Raw genomic sequence first — 21,571 nt, 5'->3', positions numbered from 1 at the left:
ATTTACAAATAATCCTTCAAATTTATAGACACTTAATTGTTCTTTTTGTAAATGAATATATTGATTTATTACACCTAATTGGTTGCAATTTATACTCAAGGATATTTGTGAAGCAAGGAGGAGCATGCTCTTGCAAAATCAGGAGCGACGATGAGATCTGTAGATGTCTTTGTGTGGTCTGTTGATATGCTGCACGAAGGTTGCCTGTGGGTTGCGCAAACGAAGAAGCGAATGGAGTGCTAGAAATGGAGCTTCTAGAAAAGGGCCAAATGAGCTGTTGGAGCCCATTAGGATAGAAGTTAGGTTAACTGTCGATCTTCTTACTGGGGACCGGGTTATCAGACGGTTTTTGTATATATTTTCATGATGAAGGTGAGATCACTGAGCGTATTACCTATTTTTGCGATGCATTGGCGAGAGGGCCCTTGGTTCACCTAGGGGGATATTTATTGCTCGGACTTTTGGGAAGTAGAGCTTGGACGAATCTAAATCTATTTAAGGAGTGTGGAATTAACGGACGCTTTATAGACTGCGGAAAGTTACAAGTCTTTATATTAAGTTGCAATCTATCTCTCTATCTAAAGCTCACATTTTTTGCTTATTAAATTTGCATAATTGAAATATTGTTATAAAGCTTTTGTATTCCTTCATTATTAAACTTTAACTGATAACTATTATGAGTAGAATATAGACATAAATATGCATTTGGACATAATATCTAATTATAAGAAAACACAAAGAAAACGTAATTTATTTTATATTTTGTTGCAATTTCATGATATATTTATTGCACAATGGGACATTTAAAAAATTTGTCAAATTTTAAAGCTTTTCGCATATTGCTCAGTCACAAATAATTTAATATTTCTTTTTGAAAAAAACAATAAATGCATTGATTTTATACAAGCAATATCTATAAGATTTATTATTAATAATTAATAAACATAAAAAAATTTCGCGTTAAAAATATTTCTAAGATTTATTGATATAGCCTCACTAAAACTACGTTTAAATACCATTAATTCTTCCAATTTTGCTAAAACATTTATATAGAAAATTACAATAGTATAATAATGCAAAATCATCTAAATTTTTGCTAAAATAAATTCACTAACTTTTTATTCACAATCATTAATATGGTTTTCATTAACATTATTAAATTTCATTTTAACATGAATTTATTTACCACTTAATATTTATTTTATAAGGTTAATCATAACTTTAAATTCGAATTTTCCAAAATAAAAACATAAACAAAAAAACGAAATAAATAATGACAAAATGACCAAAGAAACTAACACATCAATTTACGAATCACAATAAGAAATTTCTTAAATGTCATCTATTAAATTTACATTCTTTCCGAAACTGAAATGTTTCTGCATACACACATATACTTATGTATATAATAAAATGTTACATTTTATATTGTACAGCTTTGTGTGTACATACATCTATGGATTTTTGTTTTCTGTCAACATCTTTTAGATTTTAATTATTTAAGCAACTTAAAAGAAACACCAAACATAAAATGTTTTTGTCTTATCTTAACAAAAAAAAAAACAACATTTTCTTGGCTTAGGTGAACACAATACTGTTACCATTAATGTAGGTGTTTTTGACTGCATTATTCAAAAAATTTAACCTAAAATATTTGTGTTAAATAATGTAATAAATCATAAAAACCTAGACAAACACCATTGCTACTTGATTTCAATTTGAAAAGAAAATTATATGTGTTTTAAAAGAAAAGAAAAACAAGCTCAAATGGAGAATAATAAATATTGAAAAAATCATATAAAAGTTTTTTTTGTGACCTCATGCTGCGTCCGAGATAGTAGGTGTCCATACTACATGACGATTTCAAAAAATAATATTCAATCTTTATTATTGATGTTATTTTTGTCTTGCTTTTCAATTTCTTTTAATAAGCGTTTTTTAATACAAATTCACTATTCCACACACGTTTAATATAATTGACAGCATCAGTTAGAAATATATTGTTGTAATTATTTAATCCATTTATTGAGAAAGGTCTTTGACAATTTTTCTTTTTTTCAAATTCAAATTTGTTTAATTATCTTATTCATTTGTAAATTAAGATAATTTACATTAATGATAAACTAATAATAGAAAATTATGAATATAATATTAATAAAAAATGACTAATCATATTCACATAACGCATCGTGTAGACAAATAAATTATACTGATAATGTCATGTAAATCCCTTGATCTTGTTAAAATATTTAAGAAAAGATAAAAATAAAACACATAACCAAGAATTTCATATCAATGAAATGAAACAGAAATCAAAAAATTTTATCGAAAATTTTAGTTTTGACCTCATTTTACTCGATGTAAAAAAAGATAACAGGAACTTTTCATGTAAATGCTTAATTTTAAATCAATAGAACGAAATATAATAAGACTATAAAAGTTTATTAATTTGTAAAACAAGATTTTTCCAAAATATTCAAAAAAACAATTTGTTTAATATATTTTAATCGCATTTAATATCCGCTTTGAAGCATTTTATTGCCCACTGACTTAATTCTTAAGTTATTATCAGCAGTTATTGGGAATAGTTATTACACTATCATTATTGTGAATAGTTATCTGGTTATTCCTTCTACCAAAATATTTACTTATTGTTGGTTTTTAATTTTCCAAAATTTGTTTGTCTGAATTTTAGTGCAAACTTTATAAATTTTCCAAACATTTAGTAAGTTCGTTAATGTAAAAAGAAAGAAAAACGTAATGACAAACATTTTAACTTATATTAATAGTTTTTCTTTTGCAAAAATTGTTATTGCAACGGGTTTTGTTGATTATGTGAAACTTTTCATTCAATTGTATCGAAAATTAAAATCTATAATCGAAACAATAAAGTGAGCACCTATATTTTTTTAGACTCATCGTTTTTTACTAGCATTAATTAAGTTTTCCCTTTAAAAAATAGATTATACATCTTAACTTAATTTTCGAAATCCACTAAATAAAACCTAATTTAGGTGTTTGATATGAGTACACACTTTTATAGTTATTTTGAAACACTTTGTTTAATTTTCGCTTTCAAAATTGAAATTTTATACTTAATTACAAGAATTATTACAAAATATTAGTGATATCGTAAATTTTATTTATATAGATTTACACACATAGGTACTAAAATTTTTTTTTTTATTTAAATTTTTTATTTCTATTTGCATCATAACATTCATCATCTTGTTCATATAAATAATATGAGCCTATAAAATAATCAGAAATATTAAGCATAAGTTTTAACCTGTTTCAAAAAAAAATCGAAGTCAGTAACAAAATAGTACTAAACTTGGTATAAATTATAAAAGTACCCTTGATCAAGTTGTTAAAAATATTAAAGGTTTCGCATCTGATGAAACAAACACTTGTTTCTTAATAAAGTTTCAACTTATATGAAATTTTCAATCAACAATAAAAACTTAAAATAATTAAAAAAAAATTATTTTTGCAATAAACTTCCCATTGATTGATTGAAAAATTTCCATTTAAACTACTCATATAACGATAATAAAACATTAAAATTAAAAATTAATATTTCAAATGAATTAAAAATATTTTTTAAATTTACATCTAAATAAATATTGATTTTTTATTTATTCATCTAAATATCATTTTTATCGGATTAAAATTAACGTAAACAGACAGCTGTCTTCAATATGAATAGCATATTTTTAATTTTATTTATTTTACATTTTTATGTTCTCTTTTCTTTATTATTTCTTCTGTTTTTCCTTTGTGATTCAAAATTTGGAAAACAATAAAATCCCTAAAATATTATTCCAATTATGGCCTGAGAAACAAAATTTAATATAACAGAGAAACAATATATGCACTTGTTAAGATAAAAAAAAATAATAAATCAAAACAAACATCATTTTTATTAATAAAAAATTGAAAAAATGGATCAAAAATGCAAAAGAAAATTAATAAAAAAAAATCAAAAACAAAAAACAGGAAAACAAGCAAAAATTTTTATAGCAAAAATTAACAAAAATAAAACACTAAAATTTTAAAATACAAAAGTATAAAAATAATATTTAAAAAAAATAAAACAAAATTGTTTTTTAATTTCAAACAAAACATAAAAAAACAAAATTTGTTTTGTATGTGGTGATGAACCTTTACATTAAACAATATTGGCAACACATGTATAAAAACAAAATAACAAAAACATGTTGAAGTTCACATACTTACACACATGCATTCAACACTCATACGCATAATTTCATTCATTTTGTATGTTCATTTGTACACTATGCTGCTCTCTCTGCTCTACGAGTATAATCTTCATAATGAGGTTACAATAAACGAATGCATAAATATTCTACGAAATTGACATTAATATTTACACCTTTTTTCCACATAAATAATGCAATTTGTGACAGTTTTATTTTGGCAATATCAATGTGGTTCAATAATTTATATATAAAATAGCATAGGGCAAATTTAATGCTCATCAGTTTGCTTTTTTATTTTGATCAGTAAATACGCAGATTTTTTAAGTGATACAAAACGCTTGGTTTATTTTTCTATTTTGGATCTCTTCAAAACGAACGAACAAATATAAATAAATAAAATAATTAAATATATAATAACCAAAAAAAAAAAAAACAAAAATTTTAATTCAGTGCTTGATTAACTAAACTACTAAAATGCACATACTATTGGTAAATACAAAGTTTCATTTACAGTTTTTAAGCATTTTGCAAAAGGATTTTTCTGTAAGGACTTTTATTTTTTATTTTTGTAGGTTTTTTCTTGCTTAATAACATGTGCATTAACTGCAACATTACCAGGTGGATATAACTATAATCAGCCATTGCTAGTACCGCAGCAACAACAATTACAATCTCAATTCGCAAATCAGAATCATCAAAATAATAGACCGACAATTTATTCGAAACAGTTTTTTATACATTCAGCACCAGAAGAGAATGAAAGTGCCGAAAACTTTTTACCTAAAAATTCAGCAGCTATAAAAAAAAATTTAAGAGTTCTATTAATAAAATCACCAGAAAATAGTGGTTTAGCTGATGCTACTTTAGCTTTAGCGAAATCAGAGAGCGAATCACATACTGTCGTTTACGTATTAAATAAACAAACTGATGTCGCCGAATTACAAGACAAATTAGAGAAATTAAATGAAGTTGATCCAAATAAACCAGTTGTGTATTTCATTAAATATAGAACACCACAAGAAGCTGATTTAGCGACAACATCAATTCAATCAAAATATGATTCATTAAGTGGTACATCTCAAGTAACAGATGAAGGTATCGCACCAGTTCTATCATTTATCGGCTCCAGTGGTTCATCTGTTAATGGCGGTAGTTCTCTTGGTTCTGGTAGTAGTATTGACTCAAGCAATCAACAACAGCAACAATTTGCGGGATTTTCTAATCAATTAGGTGCATCATCGGCGAATGCAGTAGCAAGTCCAAGTATTACAAATAGTTATTTACCAGCTAATTTACAATAAATAATTTTTTGTTTTTTAATTATGTTAATTAAAAAAAAAACTAAGACTTCATATTTAGGTTAAAAAATATTTGTGTTTTTTTTCTAATTTTTTGTTTTTTTTTTTTTTTTTTGTCGTGTTATTGTTAATTAATTAAAAGAATGTCTCTTATTTTTGTTTTCATTTTCTTTTTGTTTTTTTGGACTGTATGATTCGCGCTCTCATTATTTTATGCCCGTAACATTTTAACGGTATTTACCCGATATTCTGGCGAAAAATAATGCAATTCTCAAAACAAAACCAAAATTGAAAGGAATACAATAAAATTCTTACGATTTCATTAATAATTTTCATTTGCTATGTTTTTGCTAACTTTTTTGATAATTGCTTCATAATTCATGGAAGCGCTTTTTTCTTCTTCAATAAATAAATTAACAGTTTTTTGTGTACTAAAAATCTTTATTATTATTTTTATTATTAAATAAAATTTAAAGTGAAATTGAACTCTTTACTCAATCGTATTAGCTAAACACTTCCTTTTTCAAAACTAAAATAAATGAATGTCGATAAGTTTGTAAACTTTACTTTCAATTAGTAATTTACATTACGTAAAAAGGGAAATAGAACCACCAAAATTTGTAGGAGGAAAAAAGGAATGGTTTCGTTGTACATTACTTGAGTCCAACTTCAAAACTAAAGAAAGCCAAGTACAGAAACTCATCCCATTAAGTTATAATCTTTAAGGTTATTAAAGTCAAAATAGAGATTTCATAATTCGATGAATATTCATTAGAAAAAAATTAGTCAAAAAAGCAATGATATTAATTATACCGTTTATGCGAATCAATTTTTAACCTTATAAGTTTCTTAAAAATTCAAAAAATATATTTTAAATTAATTTTATAATTTAATGTATAAATGCACGTTTATAAAAAAATATTGTACATTATTATGTGAGATATAAATAAAATTTGCATTCCAAATGGGTAGAAACCAATATTGGAAGCCGTGAGAAACTTCAAATATTTTTTATTATTTTTAAAATTAAAAAAAAGTAGCATAATAAAAAAAATTAAAGGTTTATAACATGAAAGTAGAATTTTGACCTTTACATCTTCTACAATTTTGAGAAATCAAAATGGGGAAAGTTGTGGATACTAAATTTATTAACTAGATGTCGAACCTTTTTGTTCATATTTAAGTTTAATCAAAGAGCTTTGAAAGAATTTTCCTTTTTAATCTTTAATTCACCCTTAAAATCTTTTCCATACAACACTTGACGTTAAGATAAGTTAAGATCAAAATTGTCTTCATCATACTTAGAACAATAAGGTAATACACAAGTCAAAACAAATCACAAGACAATTCAAATTCAAAATGTGACACCTTGCTCAATTGTGTCTAATCTAATTTTACAGTAATTTTCGTTGAGATATTCAATAGAATTCAACTTCATTGTAGACATAATGTCTAAGCTTAAGCATGTCCAGCCTTATCTAAAGCAAAATAAGTTTGCATGGTTTTCTATATTAATTTTTTTTTTAAATCAAGTTTATATGTTTGCAAAACAATTTCCAATTTTTTGCAAAAATTATTTTGATTTTTTTTCTCAATTTTTTTCAATAATTTTTTTTTACCAAAATTTGCAATTCTAATAACAAAAGTTTTTTGTTATTAGCAATATTATTAAAAAAAATATTTCAAAATTTATTGATTAAATGCGAAAACAAGGAAAAAATCGCATAAGTTTGACTCATTGACCATAAAATGACTGAGTCCGTAATAATGAATGCAAGTTAATCTTAAAATATTTATGGAAATTTTTCGCAAAAAATTATGGAAAAAGTTATACAAACATGGTATTTAAAGGTTTCAACTTATTTTTTCCCTCCCTTTTCATTCATTGTGCCAATAATTTATATAAATGTTATGCGATCGATTAAAAAAAATAATCGTTTTAATTCGAAGGTTATGAATGCGTTTTAGTCAAATAGGAAACTAATAAAAATTAAAATAAACGAATTATGAGGACTTTTTAATAAATTAATTAAATTCAATTTTATTTCAAATTTGATTGTTATGTTTGAATTTGCAAAGATTGATTCAATTTATACAAAAAATTTTTATGCATTTGGCGGCAATCAGAACTGCATTAAAAAACTTCTGAAATTTTTCTAAACTTCATTGTTTTATTTTGTAACACAAGACTTGTGAAGCGAAAAATTTTTATATTTCAATAAAAATGTACGTACAGGAGGAAATTTGGTGGAAAATCAATACTTTCAATAACATTTTCCATTATTGAAATACATACGTTCCTTTACGTAATGTATTTCAATAATGGAACTATATGTAATTGAATGTATGTATGTATGGCTGTAGCTGTTATTTATATTGCGTAATCCAAGATATTTTCAGATCCTTAAATGAAACGAGTCATAATTGGAGTTGAAATTTTTTTTATAAGTTTATAATTCATGACGAGTTTATTTAAATTTTTTATGGTTTCAAGAATTTTAAATACTTAAATTTATAATGATTTGAAATAAGATAAGTAACTATATTTGTTTTAGCAATAAAATTTTGTGCTCTGTTTTTCCACACATACTGAAAAACTAATATAAAATCCAAATTTTTATAAATATAAATACATTTCCAAATCCATACTTTTATAAAATACAAATTTTTATAGCTTCTCCACCCTGCTTAAAACGCTCAATAAGTTCTTAATAGCCTCTCTTCCCCCTCCATCTCGTTCCCACACATCATTTCACTCTCCTCCATCCCCTCACCTCTTACTCCCTCCCAGCTCTCTTTCCCCTAACAAAAGAATTGTCCATTTTTACTCACGTAGTTAGCCGTCGAATTTAGCCAATACTTAATTGCTTATCTTAAATTTAGTTCTTATTCAGATGCTTAGCAATATTTATAAATAATACTTTCTTGTTTTGTTAATGGCAATATATATATATGTATATGTATAAACCACTAGATAGATGTTGAAAAGTATCGAAAGACTAAACTCCTAAAACTAGTCAAATTGACTAACCGTTAGTTTTGCACTGTGGTGTTTTTGTGCCTACATTCCGTGAAGAAAGGCACGGAAGAGCTGTCCCAGCTTCTTAGACTAAATCGAGAAGTCTCGTTTGTTTTTGACTTTCTTTTTTTCTAGTCGTTTCACCTATAAGTCGAGAATCCTCAATATTTATATACTGTTCCAGAATTTGGAATAAGAATATTTGAATTAGAAAATTATTTTTCAATTGAATGAAGGGGAATTTGCTATTTTGCAAACCATTTGATCTGAAATTATTTACATATGTATTATTTTATAAAAAATCTAAACCCTTATTCAATAAAGTTGATTCAAAGCAATGGTTTGTAATGTAGCAAATTTCCCTTCGATAAGTAAGAATATCCCATTTCTAAAAATACTTTCATTCGTATACGGATGTATTTCAAAGATTGCATATTTTTTGTATAAGCCAAAGTAATGTATGTAATTTTTGAAATAAAACAAAAAAACTTTTAAAAGGAAAGCCTATTCAACGAAGTGGACAAAAAAACTTTAAATTAATTTCAGAATTTTTACATTGACTTAACAATCTCGTTACTATTATTTCAATAGCGTACCGTTTTTATTGATTGGAGTTCTGGCCAGTTTGATAATAAAAGATTAAGCAGAATAAATTCCACAATATGCAAATTTATGCATTAATAAAACCGTATATGGATTTGCAAATTATTTTAAAAAACGCTTGCAAATTAATTTCTTTTTCTTAATGGCATAATGGTGATATTTATGCGAATATGTGTAAAATAAATTAATATGCATTTAATATAAGTAACAAAAAATAAATAACAAAAAACTGTAGCTTTCGAAAGTATTTACACTCTATAATTTTAGCCTAATGAGATATTTGATATAGAAAATTAGGCTTTTAAGCTCTTTTATCTTAAAACATCTTCTTACAAATTTTTGTTTTCATTTTTCATTTTTTTGTGCTTAACGCGTAAATTTAATTGAAGAAAAAACCATTTTGTAGTTTATTACTGTTAATCAAAAACTTTGCACCGTTAAATTAAAAATATTTAAAAATTTTAGTATTTTTGATTTTAGTTTTTACGCTAATCTAAAATTTTACCATATTTATCTTTGCTGGAACAAAATAGAGCTCAAGTGCCTCTAAATATTGCAATATTTGTCAACCGAACTTTAGTTTACAATTAAAAGAAATTTTCATAGAAAAACTAATTTCAATAAATGATTGAGTTTTTCATATGTTTGATAAAGTTCATGCTTTTTCACAAATTTTTAAATGATTTTCTTAATCCAACCCGAATTGGTAAATTCTATGATTTAATTGATATGATTTAAATACGACCAATAGTTATGTAGGAAAACCCACAATATAAAAGTGATACCGATTTAAATAAAGTTGGGTTAAACCAAAAGTTTGTAATGTAGCACTTTTAGCTTCAGCAAGTGAAAATATTAAACAATCTTGCTATGTACTCGTATATGAAAATTACTTTCATATCTATGGATATTTTCACATATTTGAAAATTTGCATACATTTAGGATGAGCAATGCGTGCAATCTTTGCAATAAAGCACAAAAAAATTTAAAGAAATGTTAACATAATGCTCGAATTTAAGGGTTAATTGAGTGAACTAAGAAAAATAATTATATTTTTTAACTAGCCCCTACATTTATAAAAATTTTGAAAAACCTGCATTTCGAAAATATAAGGTGCGAAAATTAAAATTTTACAAATTTCAAGAGAAGATAACTTCAGGGGGGGGGGGAAGTGGAAAACAATTTTCTTCTAACGAAATGAACTATTGATTAGTGTCTAAAAGCTGTTAAAATTTCAGAGTTTTACAACCTGAGGTCTAGAAAAAAAACAACAGCAAAAATATGGATAAAACTGATTTTAGATAACGGTAAATTTTAAAGGCTACTTTATTTTTTAAAGTTTAACTATAGCATGCCGCTATAGGAAAAGCAAGCCACTGCTCTTATTATTTTGCAAAAATCGAAAAATGCTCATGGTTTCACTCCAATAAATAGTTCAAAAGTGGCATTTTTAACGTTTTGGGGGGGTATAACTTGTAGAGGGGGAAAATAGGTGAAAATTGACTACGCAAATAAGTCTCTAGTAAAGATCTAGGTAGATATAAAATTTCAGCTTTCTATCTTGAAATTTCAGCTTTCTGAAATTTCGTCTTTTTACCGACGGACAAAGTGAAACTAATAAGCACTTTTTTTCAAAATTTTTTTGGAAAAGTGCTAAAAAGATATTTATTAATTTTTAGGTTACATAGCAGGTATAATTTTAAGTTCTTAAAATAATTTTTTAGACACGTGAGTTTTCATAAAAGAATTGTAAGTTACATATATTTCTCTTTAATTTTTCAATTATTCAGTTTTAACCTTGGCCGTAAATCAGATTTTTCAAAATTACGTACTTTGGCCGAACGTTAAATTAACAATTCGGTGCCGATCGCAATAATTCCCAATGTCGGTACAACAATTCCTAATTTTCATGTAATATTTCACAAATTCGTCATTTATGGAACTTCTTCTTATCGAACATACCATATGTATTTTACAACCCATATAATACATACAACACTAATTTTTTCGACGGGGAAAAACCGGGAATTCTTCCTAAAATTTTAAATCTTAACATGTAACCTTAATCTTAAATCTTAACATCTTACGTCAACTTCTCTAGATTTAAAAAATAATTAGAAAACCGGAAATTTTACTTGCAAACCTTACAAAATTATTGTTATGGTATATAAATTTTATCATGTGGCATACCTTTTATTCATAATAAAATTATAATTATTATTATTTGTTTGTCCTCGCTTTGTCACTTTATTATCTCACTATAAAAGCTATAAAATATGCTTCAAGAGCTTACCAAAATAAAACATTCAATTTTTTTTAAATGTATGTATGTATCAAATTACAATAACAAAATATTATTAATATGATAAAATTATGAACATTAGGAAAATTATTGTAATAATAATATGAAAATTTGATGTTTCGAAAATTGAAATATGGTCAAAATAAAACATTAAAATTAAATGTTTTCAGCTCTAAATATACAAACATACATTAATATTATATGATAAATGAATTTTAATTATAATTTTTTAATATTCTCGGAAAGATTTTCATTAACTACAGTACACCTTGTTAATGAAGTATATGTAGAAGCGGGTATCGACCGAATCACTCAATGATTTATTTCAACTTTTATTACAATCTTCTAATAAATCGATTCATTTATTTCTTATTTATTAATCGAATATATATGGAAATTTTCTTAAATTAATACAACAAATTTTACATGAGAATTGAAATGCAAATTTTTGTAAGTTTTTCTTACAAAAATAATAAAATAGCTATCTTCCTCTAAAATGTAACAAGCAATCCAAATTCATCTTACCTTAATAAATCTGAAGAATTATGACATTTTTATGTAAAGAGAAAAATATTTGATTTACGTAAAAAGAAAAAAAATCCTATTATGGGTTGAAGAAATAAAAATATTTTACAAATGTTTTTCAAATCAGGACACTAGGTTGAGGTGTTTTAGATTAAGCCTAAAAAGATTGAATTTATTTAAATGCAGCAAAATTAAAAGCCTTCCATATTTGACGTTTATTATTTATATAAAAGCGTGTGTTATTTGTTATTTGCTTTTTTATGTTTTGTTATTTAAATTATAAAAATATTCGAAATTATTTTAATTAGTTAATTTATTGTGCTGTTATACAAAAAAGACACAATCTCTACCCGTCATCACCAGTTACAAAATTGAATAACTTTTTAAATCTTCTTTTTTTTTATTCGTTTAATATTTTTTTTTTTTTCAAATTTTTGATATATTTTTTATACATGCATAATGTACATTTCTTTTGATATAATTTGAATATTATAGTTGCAAAAGTGACACACATTAAATTTATTGCCATTTTTAAAATTTTATATCATTTCATATAAATAGCGTGGTGTTGCAAATTTAGATTATCAGTTTCAATCTTGAACTCTTAACTATTACAACTTTTTAATATTACAAGAAAATAACCATAAAATAATTTTAAAGATGCGTGGATTTTTGGTAAAAATAAAAAAAAAATTGTCACAAATTAGATATAAAACACTTTCACTTGTTATTTATAAAAAATTATTTAAAGAGCAAATAAAATTGAATACATTCTTCGTTTTCCTTCTTATATTTTAAACATAGATTTTTACTTTGGTTTCGATTGCGGTTGCAGCACCACAATACAATTATAATCAACCACAAGCATCTTCACAACATGGTCATCTTGGCGGTGGTGTTGGTGGTCATATTGGTGGCGGGCAACAGGGTCCAGCAATATGGAATAAACAATTTTCAATTTATTCAGCTCCAGAAGATCATGATCTAGGTGGAATCGGCAGCGGAGGAGATCAATCATCAGCTAGAAGAAATTTACGTGTTGTTATTATAAAAGCACCAGAAAACAAAGGTTTAACTGATGCTGCTTTACAATTAGCAAAATCTAGTTCATCTGATAAAACAGCCGTATATGTACTTACAAAACAAACTGATTTGGGTGAATTACAAAATAAATTGGCTCAATCACAAGATGTGCATGCCAATAAACCAGAAGTACATTTCGTCAAATATAGAACACCAGAAGAAGCTGAACATGCACAACATAGCATTCAAGCCCAATACAATAATTTGAATGGTCCAACACAAATTAGTAATGAAGGTGTAGCACCTGTTCAAAGTTTCGTTGGTTCAGTACCAAGTAGCGGTGGTTCAGGAGGTTTTGGTGGTTCTGCTGGTGGATTTGGTGGTTTTGGTGGTTCTGCAGGTGGTTTTGGTGGCAATTTCGGTGTAGCTTCATCACCAGCAGTTCAAAATACATATTTGCCGCCAGCACCTGCACCTGCTCCACCACCACCACCACCACAAAATTCTTATATTCCACCTGCTGTAGCTAGTCCAGTGGTACACAATACATACTTACCAGCAGTCCATTAAAATGGCGATAATATTTGAAGATTTCAAATTCTAGTTCAATTTGTTTTTTTCAACTTTTTTGTTGTATAGTTTTAGGAGGCTAAAAAGATTTTTAATATACTCGTTAATAGACTGATAACAATATTGAATGTTTCGTTTTTTTTTTTTTTGTAAATTCAAGTAAAATTTCTAACACGCAAAACGAAAATATTATGAAATATTTTCCGAAATCGAAATAAAAATATACTAATTGTTTGCATGAATTGTATTTTGTTTTCTTGAAGCTTCAGCATATATTTAGGAGAACTAAAATCTTTAACAAAAATTGCATATGATTAGGAGTATCTAGAGAAAAATATTTGTAACACAAAAAAAACGATTTGGGTTTATTTTATTTAAAAACAATGTTGCTCCGCCTTCATTTACGCAAGACGACTTGATAAAACTTTTGCGATTTCTATTTTAATGCTTAGCGCACTTTAGCAAATACAAATTCGCTTTACTACTTGGTATTAGATAATTTTATAGTATTTAAAAAAAAAAAAATTTATAAAATTTAAAAGCTATAATTTAACAACAAAAGCGTATAAAATCATGACTAAAACGACATCATGCTAATTTTATATAAGCAACTCATAACAAATATTAACTTAGTAAACGAGAAACGCAAATGGTAGCACTCTATACAAAATTAATTCTTGAATTACCACCCAATAAAAATAAAAAAAAATTATCATTAATAAGAATATGAATCCAAACTAGAATTTTTGCAAACACCTTTTGTGCTGCTATGTTTAACTAAATTAAATTTAAAGAAAATGAGGATGGTCAGTCAAATTCTCCCTGAATCTTGACTTTTATATTAATTCTAGATAATTTTGCTATCAATTCTGTGAGAATAATTACAAAAAAGCAACACGATATAGACGATAATCTTCTTACGACATCTTTCAATTTTTTACAGAAAAGAAAGATTTCTTATAAGGTCGACTCAATTTGTCCATAAATTTGATACAATTGTTTTAGATATGGTTATAATTTGCTTTTGAATAAATGTCTGATATAAAAAATTATAGTTTTGATTCGCTCTCTCACACAAAAAATTTAAATAATTTTTACATTTAAAATCATTTTATCAATATTAAGTTACAAATTAAAAGAGAAAGAAAGTTTTGTTTTAAAATATTTTTATACCTTTTATCATAAATTTTCGTAAGGTCCGGGTTATTTTAGCAAACTCGACTACAGATATAACATGATATTTTTGTCTTTTTTATATTTTCGTCTCTAAAATTTTACTACAAAATATTGTAAAATGTTTTATAACACGAAAGGTTTTCATATATTTTTTTGAAATGCACAAATGTTTTGTGATTCACATGTAACATCGCTTTAGTGGTTGAATTTTTATGGTAACCTTGACCATTAAATATTGTATAAATAATAATTAGCATTAAGAAAAAACTTATAATGAAACCTGTTTGGTACATTAGAAAATCTGTTTTTGAAATGTTAAAAAGTCTTTTACATAACTTGCGGGAATCTATGATTTTTGAAATAAAATTTGATTAAAAATGGTATCATAAACTGTTGGAACCCCTCCGATTACCTTATAATAAATTAAACTTTTATACAACAAGGAAATATGAAAGCTTTTGAATAATTTGTGATTTTTAGAATATTTTTGACTTTTAAAGTCAATTATCTCAATTTTTACTTTTTATAGCTGATCTAGCTATGAATAGTTTTTGCTTAAAACTAGGCTAATTATTATTAGGTATTGGTAATTTCTGATTCCTTGCGGAAGAAAAGGAACAAAATAAATTTTTCAAAAGCAAATTATTCAATTGAAACCATTTTCAAATATTTTAAAAATTATGTTAAATTATTAAAACTGTGGCAAGCTCTTAAATATTTTCAATTATAGATTTTAATTTTAATTTATTTTAAAAAAAATTATGTTTTGAAAAATGTTTCAATTTTAAAATAGCTAATTTCTTAACTTCAAGCTAAGCGACACGTACTGATTTATGACCAATAACCATAAAATTTTTATTATATGTTTTTATATTAAAGAATAAAACCTAATGTAACCCAACATATGATTAACGGCATTGTACCATTTCTGAATAACAACATTAGTAAAAACGAGAAAAAATGGAGTTGACCTTGTCAACTCTGTGATATCCGTACGAATTTTTTATCCTATGTGCGAATAAATATGCTGTAACTTACTATGGGGCAGACTCTGACTTTAAGTTGCCGTATTACTACATTAATTTCAGTACTATGTTATTCAAAATACTGTGTGTGCCAAACTACTATTGAAGTTGTAGGGCAGCTACCAGAAAGAGCCAAGAAATTTTAACGAATTTTATAAAGCACATCGGCCCTTCTAATATATTTGCTTGTGTGAAATTTCAACACCACACCTTTAATAGTTTCTGAGATATAGCCAAATAACTTTTGAAGTTGTAGGACAGCTACCAGAAGGAGAAAAGCAATTTCAATGACTTTTATCAAACACATTGGCCCTACTAATATATTCGATGTATGAGCCAGTAGATTTATTGTGGCTTCTTTTGAGAATTTTTCCGCAACAAATAAAATAAAAAAAATATTAATAGTACGAAATTTACTTGTATAAGGACTAGTATGGAATTAAAAAAATCTTAAAGGAATTCTGACTGAAATGCCTGAATTCAAGTATTTCAGAAGTTCAGATATAAATTTTCAAAATCTTATTGAAGGTTGCTCAACTAAGCTGATGTTTTTGTATATGAGACGAAAGACGTATTGGATCCAAGGCGAATTTCAGCCATTTTATTGCAACTAGATCTATGCATATCCCTATACTATTACAAGGCCCATAACGAAGACAGAAACTAATATTTAACAAGCCTTTAAATTTAAATCATAACTTCATAGGCAATACAAATAAAATAAAAAAAAGTAGTTAGTTTTTGGTAAAATTTTTCCGAATCCAATTCTCCCAAAAAATTTGTTTGTTAGATTCGTTAGCACTATTGTAAGCATTGGGTCACAGAGAACTCAGTCGTAGACCACATATCAGTTTACAGTTCAGGTATTTGTCACAATAATCAAAACCTTCACCGAAAATCTCTTGTTTGTCCGTATCATATGCGGTAAATATCTTTTTTTAAATCCATATATAAAATAAAAGTCCACTTGCTATATAACCTGACATATTCCAAAAACTAATAAATCCATCAGATAATGAAAGTTAGCTGAGATATAAATTTTCATCAAAATTGATTCATCTGAAATGCACAAAAGGTTAGACCGAAATTTTTCCAAAACTAATTGCTTTACACTTTTGTAGCAGGAAACAAATAAGTATATGAAACTAATACGATTACAATACCTTTCATGTTGTATGTAAGTCGATCGGTAAAAAGACACAATGGTAATATCACTCCATATATGCGTACTCCTAATATTGCATACTAACAGACGCCTAACAAAGTAATTTCGCTGTGACATGAAAAACTTTATATGATCAAAATCAGTAGCGACAAAAATAAAAGATAAAAAAAAATGAAATTTACGATTGGAAAACATTAATGTGCCTGTGCCCATTTCATTACGAAAACACTTTCCAAAATCGCTTTTTAAGGTAATTTTTTACAATAATTATTTATAATCAAGTGATGCTGTGGCGAAAACAACCACTTAAATTGAAATTAAATCATGATTTTGACTAAATAGATTTTATTAGAGTAATAAATACATATTTATACAAACAAATGTAATTGTGTACATAAATATAAGCATTAGCAAATTTTGACATTTTCTTTTGTATTCTAGTTATTATAACTTTAATAATATTGCCATTTCTTGAAATTGAAATCAATAATATTGAAATTTTTTGATTATGTTTCTTTTGTCCAACCACTTTGTATTTCTTTTCTTTTATTCCATTATTTCTTCTTTTATTTTCCATATTTCTAGGTCTTTATAAATTTTATACCGCCTACCGTACCATAATAAACATGGTCTGATATTATGTTTTAATTAATATTTTAATTCTTTAACGGCGTAAATCTATCGTCTCAATTATTAATATTTCCGCAAAAAATTTTATTGATTATATTTGACTTCCTTAAGATAAAAAAAAATTGTTTTCGCACAAAGATAATTCGCATATTTTCGCATTTTTCTCAAATACTTTTTTTTAATGTCTGGCTTCTGCTTTTTGTTTTCATTTTGAATTTTTGTTTTTTTTTGTTTTCTTTAGCATTTTTATATTTATTCATTCTTTATTTTTTTCAAATTTATTTATTGATGACAATAAAAACTTTAAAGAAGAAAAAAAGTAGAAACACAAACACTGAAAATGTTATCTAAACTACCATCGCTTCTACTGTTCGGTAACAAATTATTATTAGAGGTGTATTTAAATATTTACTAAAAAAAATTAATTTTCATCAACTTTGTAAACTTTTTTTAACGTTCATCACTGTATTCCATTTTTAGACTAAAATTTAAAAGAAATCTTTTTTAATGATTTTGTTTTTACCTTTTTAAAAAAAATTTCATTATTAAAATTTTTTTTTTGTTGCCAAATAAATTTTTTTTTTTTTTTTCTAAATCCAAATGAAGAATGAATCAATTTACTACAAAGTATTTAAAACAGTGCAAACATTCATCATCATTTTTTTATGTAGTTTCATATAAAAAATAAATAAATAAATAAAAAATGCAATCAAATATAAAAATATAAGAGAAAAAGCATTTAACCTAGGAATTTTTTATATTTTTTCCTTTTTTTCTTAATAATTTTGTTAAAAAAAAAATTTAAATATTTTGCAATCAAATATTATGAAAAATTATTCGTTCAGAAATATTTTTGAGAGTTACAATGTCAGTAACAATGTTTTTAAATATTTAAGCAATAATTAATTTGCAAAGAATCTATTGAAAAAAATGTACTTAATATGAAAGTAAAATTGCATATATTACGGCGAATTTTAATATTTAGAATAATTTGTATAAAAATGCAAGAGAAAGGAAAATGCGGTAAAAACCGAATTTTGCTTTCGAAATATTCGAAAATTCAACCGTATTTTGAATTAATTTGTGATTCGAGTACATTTTTATAAAACTCAGTTTTAAATTTGGATTCTTATTTTTTTATTGTTATTGAAAATATTCCAGCATCTTGTAATTTCACGCAAACACAAAGAAAACTTTATGTCTGATAAATGCCATACCGTCAATCAGAATGTTATTGAATATAAAGGTTTAGATTATCATTTCATACATTAATATTTTATTGTAAATTTATATAAGAGATTACTTTTTATCTATAAGTTTCTTATATATAGATTTAATTGAATGCGAATTTGATGTTGATATTATTTGATTGGGATTTTGAAATATTTGTTTACGACTTAATCGAAAGCGACTAATTATGTTTATTCTAGAATTAATTTTTAATAATATGGAAGAATAATAATTACAAGCAAAAAATATAACGTCAGGGCAAAAGTTAAGTAAATAATTAATAAAAGTACCAGGATCTGTTACTAAGAAATAAATCTCAAAAAATATATTATAAGCTGATCGCTTTATAATTCCCTTGATTTATCGAAACAACCATTTTAGCAAGTTTATACATCTTATGTTTTTCTCGTATTAATACATTCGTATATAAAGTCTAATATTCTAAATTCAGTTGTTCAGTTGTCAGTTCAATATTTAATTATCAAGTATTTGCATAATTGATTTGATTTTAAAATTTGATATTATAATTCCTCTCAAATTTATTCTACAAGCTGACGCAATTGAAAGTGCTATAATGCTTATATATGGAGTGTTAAACATTTGGAATGTTGCATGAGTGCGCATCTATTGGAACCCTGTAAAAGACTTAGCAAATTTTATTCTCTAAAAGCATGTTTAATTTTTAATTCAATTACACAGTACACACTTAAAATATTGAGCATTTCTTTTAATAATTTTAATAAAACATAAATTTAAATTTGAAATTAATAACTAAACAAATATACAAAAAATACAAAGCTATTTAATAATATACTGAACTACATAAATTTTGATTTCCATCATTTTTTCTTTAAACTTGTTAACAACGGATTGAAAATTTAAAATGCATAAAACCTTGAAGAACTAAAAAATTGTTATTGCATAAACAGAACTGATTGTTTTTTTTTAGTTTTATTATTTATAATATATTATAAATTAAAAATATAATAATTTTATCCAAAAATGGTAGCTCAAAAATTAATAATTCTATTGTTATCCAAATACCATTTTTGTGTTAGATTTTTTGTTTTCATGCTCGTATACTCGCTTGAACTTTGAAAACAAAAGAAAATATTAAAAAAATTTTTGTTTTTTTTCTTTTTTTGCAACTTTCTTTGAAATAAAGCTATACTAACAAAATATGTTGCTATAAATTGATTTAAAAATAAAAAAAAAAAATATTTTTTTTTTTTCCTAAATTGTAAATTATTAGGTTGATAGATTTGATACATGGGCAATCTCTTTACAAATTGTTAAACAAGGGTCGAATTTTGAAATTGAATTAAAATTATACCTTAAAAAATTCTATCAGTTTACCTCTGTCTATTCAAAAATAATAGTTGTCTAAAAAACAGTAACAAACAATAAAAACTTCAGTAATGCTCACATATTGAACAGACTGAATTTTCGAAGTTTTTGTTGACATTCGAACATTGAATTTAAACAATCCAGTGAAACTAGGTATTTTAATTGTTGGGATATTTGGTTGAATAAATTGTGTCATTTTATGCCCAATTTTAAATGCATTTTTCTTGAAAATATGGGAGACATTTATTTTCTAGAGGGAGACTTATTTTCTTTTACTACATTAATGTAATAGTATTAACAAAGAACCCTTAGCCTTTCGATTTATAGGTCAATCAAGATGAGATTAAAAAAACTTAGAAGAAATATTAACATAATAATGGAATCTCACGCCTTAATGGTGTCGAAGATTGAAATTTTTCTAACTTTGAAATGTGTTCAAAAAAATTTTATTCTAACGGAGCGAAACATTTACTGTTATAACAACGGTAAAATTACCTTTGGGACATCTATTTATAAGACTTTGAATTACAAGGACTTGGCCACAATTTTTCTGTGTTCGTAAAATTTAAAAAACGTTTGAGATTACGATAAAATATCTAAAATTGATATTTTTAGGAATTATGTTTGCGACAAGCTTATAAGAGCAGACTTTTAATATTTTTTACATTTTTGCGCCATATCTAATCGACGGAATTCTTTAAAATTAAATATTTTAGTTCTGTTTGTTATTGAACTGACGAAATTTTCAGGAAATGTAGATGACACAAAGTGAAGCTTTAATAAGAGCCAAATTGACATTTTTTCAGGCATGTTAACTAAAAACTTAAAAAGCTTGCTAGCGTCCTTTAAATTTTATAGAATTAGACAATACATATTGCGGTCGGTCATATGCTGGCCAGATCAGATTTTATGAATTCGAATATTTAATATATTTTAAACTTAATTTTAATATTTACATCAATTGGAGAATCTTTTATTAGCACAAATAATCACAATTGCCGCTCTTGATAGTTTAAAATAGTTGCATTGTCAATAAAAAAGAACTATAGAACAAACGAGTGACAAAATCGAATGTAAAATTTCGTTGTTCTTAATTGAAGTGTGTAGAAAGTCTGTATATTTTCAGTCGATTACCCGCTAACGAAATGAAAATGATATGAGATTTGCAAATCAAATCAAAAGTCACAACAAAAGCAAAAATTTAACCAAAGGAAATATTTTTTTTTTTGTAATCAAAAATCTAAACGAAAATAACATCAATGAAAGAAGCAAAAAAAAAATATGTGTCATGTGTCAAAATGGGCGTCAAATATAAGACTTTGTAAAAACAAAAAAACAAAATTACAAGATGCAAAAACAAAAATTATTTTAAATCCAAGCAAAAGACCAGTTTAATTTTATTAAAATAACGTTCGACACTTTATGATTTTTCAA

General features: G+C 25.5%; 1 protein-coding gene across 1 annotated transcript; it reads left to right on the top strand.

The window, feature by feature from the left end:
- Nucleotides 1–12,943: 12,943 nt before the first annotated feature.
- On the top strand, nt 12,944–13,564 carry LOC129613802 (protein doublesex-like; the record flags this gene model as incomplete). The annotated part of the gene is made up of 1 exon (XM_055528062.1): nt 12,944–13,564. A coding segment is annotated over one exon (621 nt), but the record flags the coding sequence as incomplete, so codon positions are not given.
- Between the last annotated feature and the right edge of the window lie 8,007 nt (nt 13,565–21,571).

Source organism: Condylostylus longicornis, unplaced genomic scaffold, assembly GCF_029603195.1.
Source record: "Condylostylus longicornis isolate FDR11 unplaced genomic scaffold, ASM2960319v2 ptg000004l, whole genome shotgun sequence".
NCBI lineage: Eukaryota > Metazoa > Arthropoda > Insecta > Diptera > Dolichopodidae > Condylostylus > Condylostylus longicornis.
The sequence above is the reverse complement of the archived record's forward strand: the minus strand, read 5'-3'. Positions and strand labels throughout refer to the sequence as shown.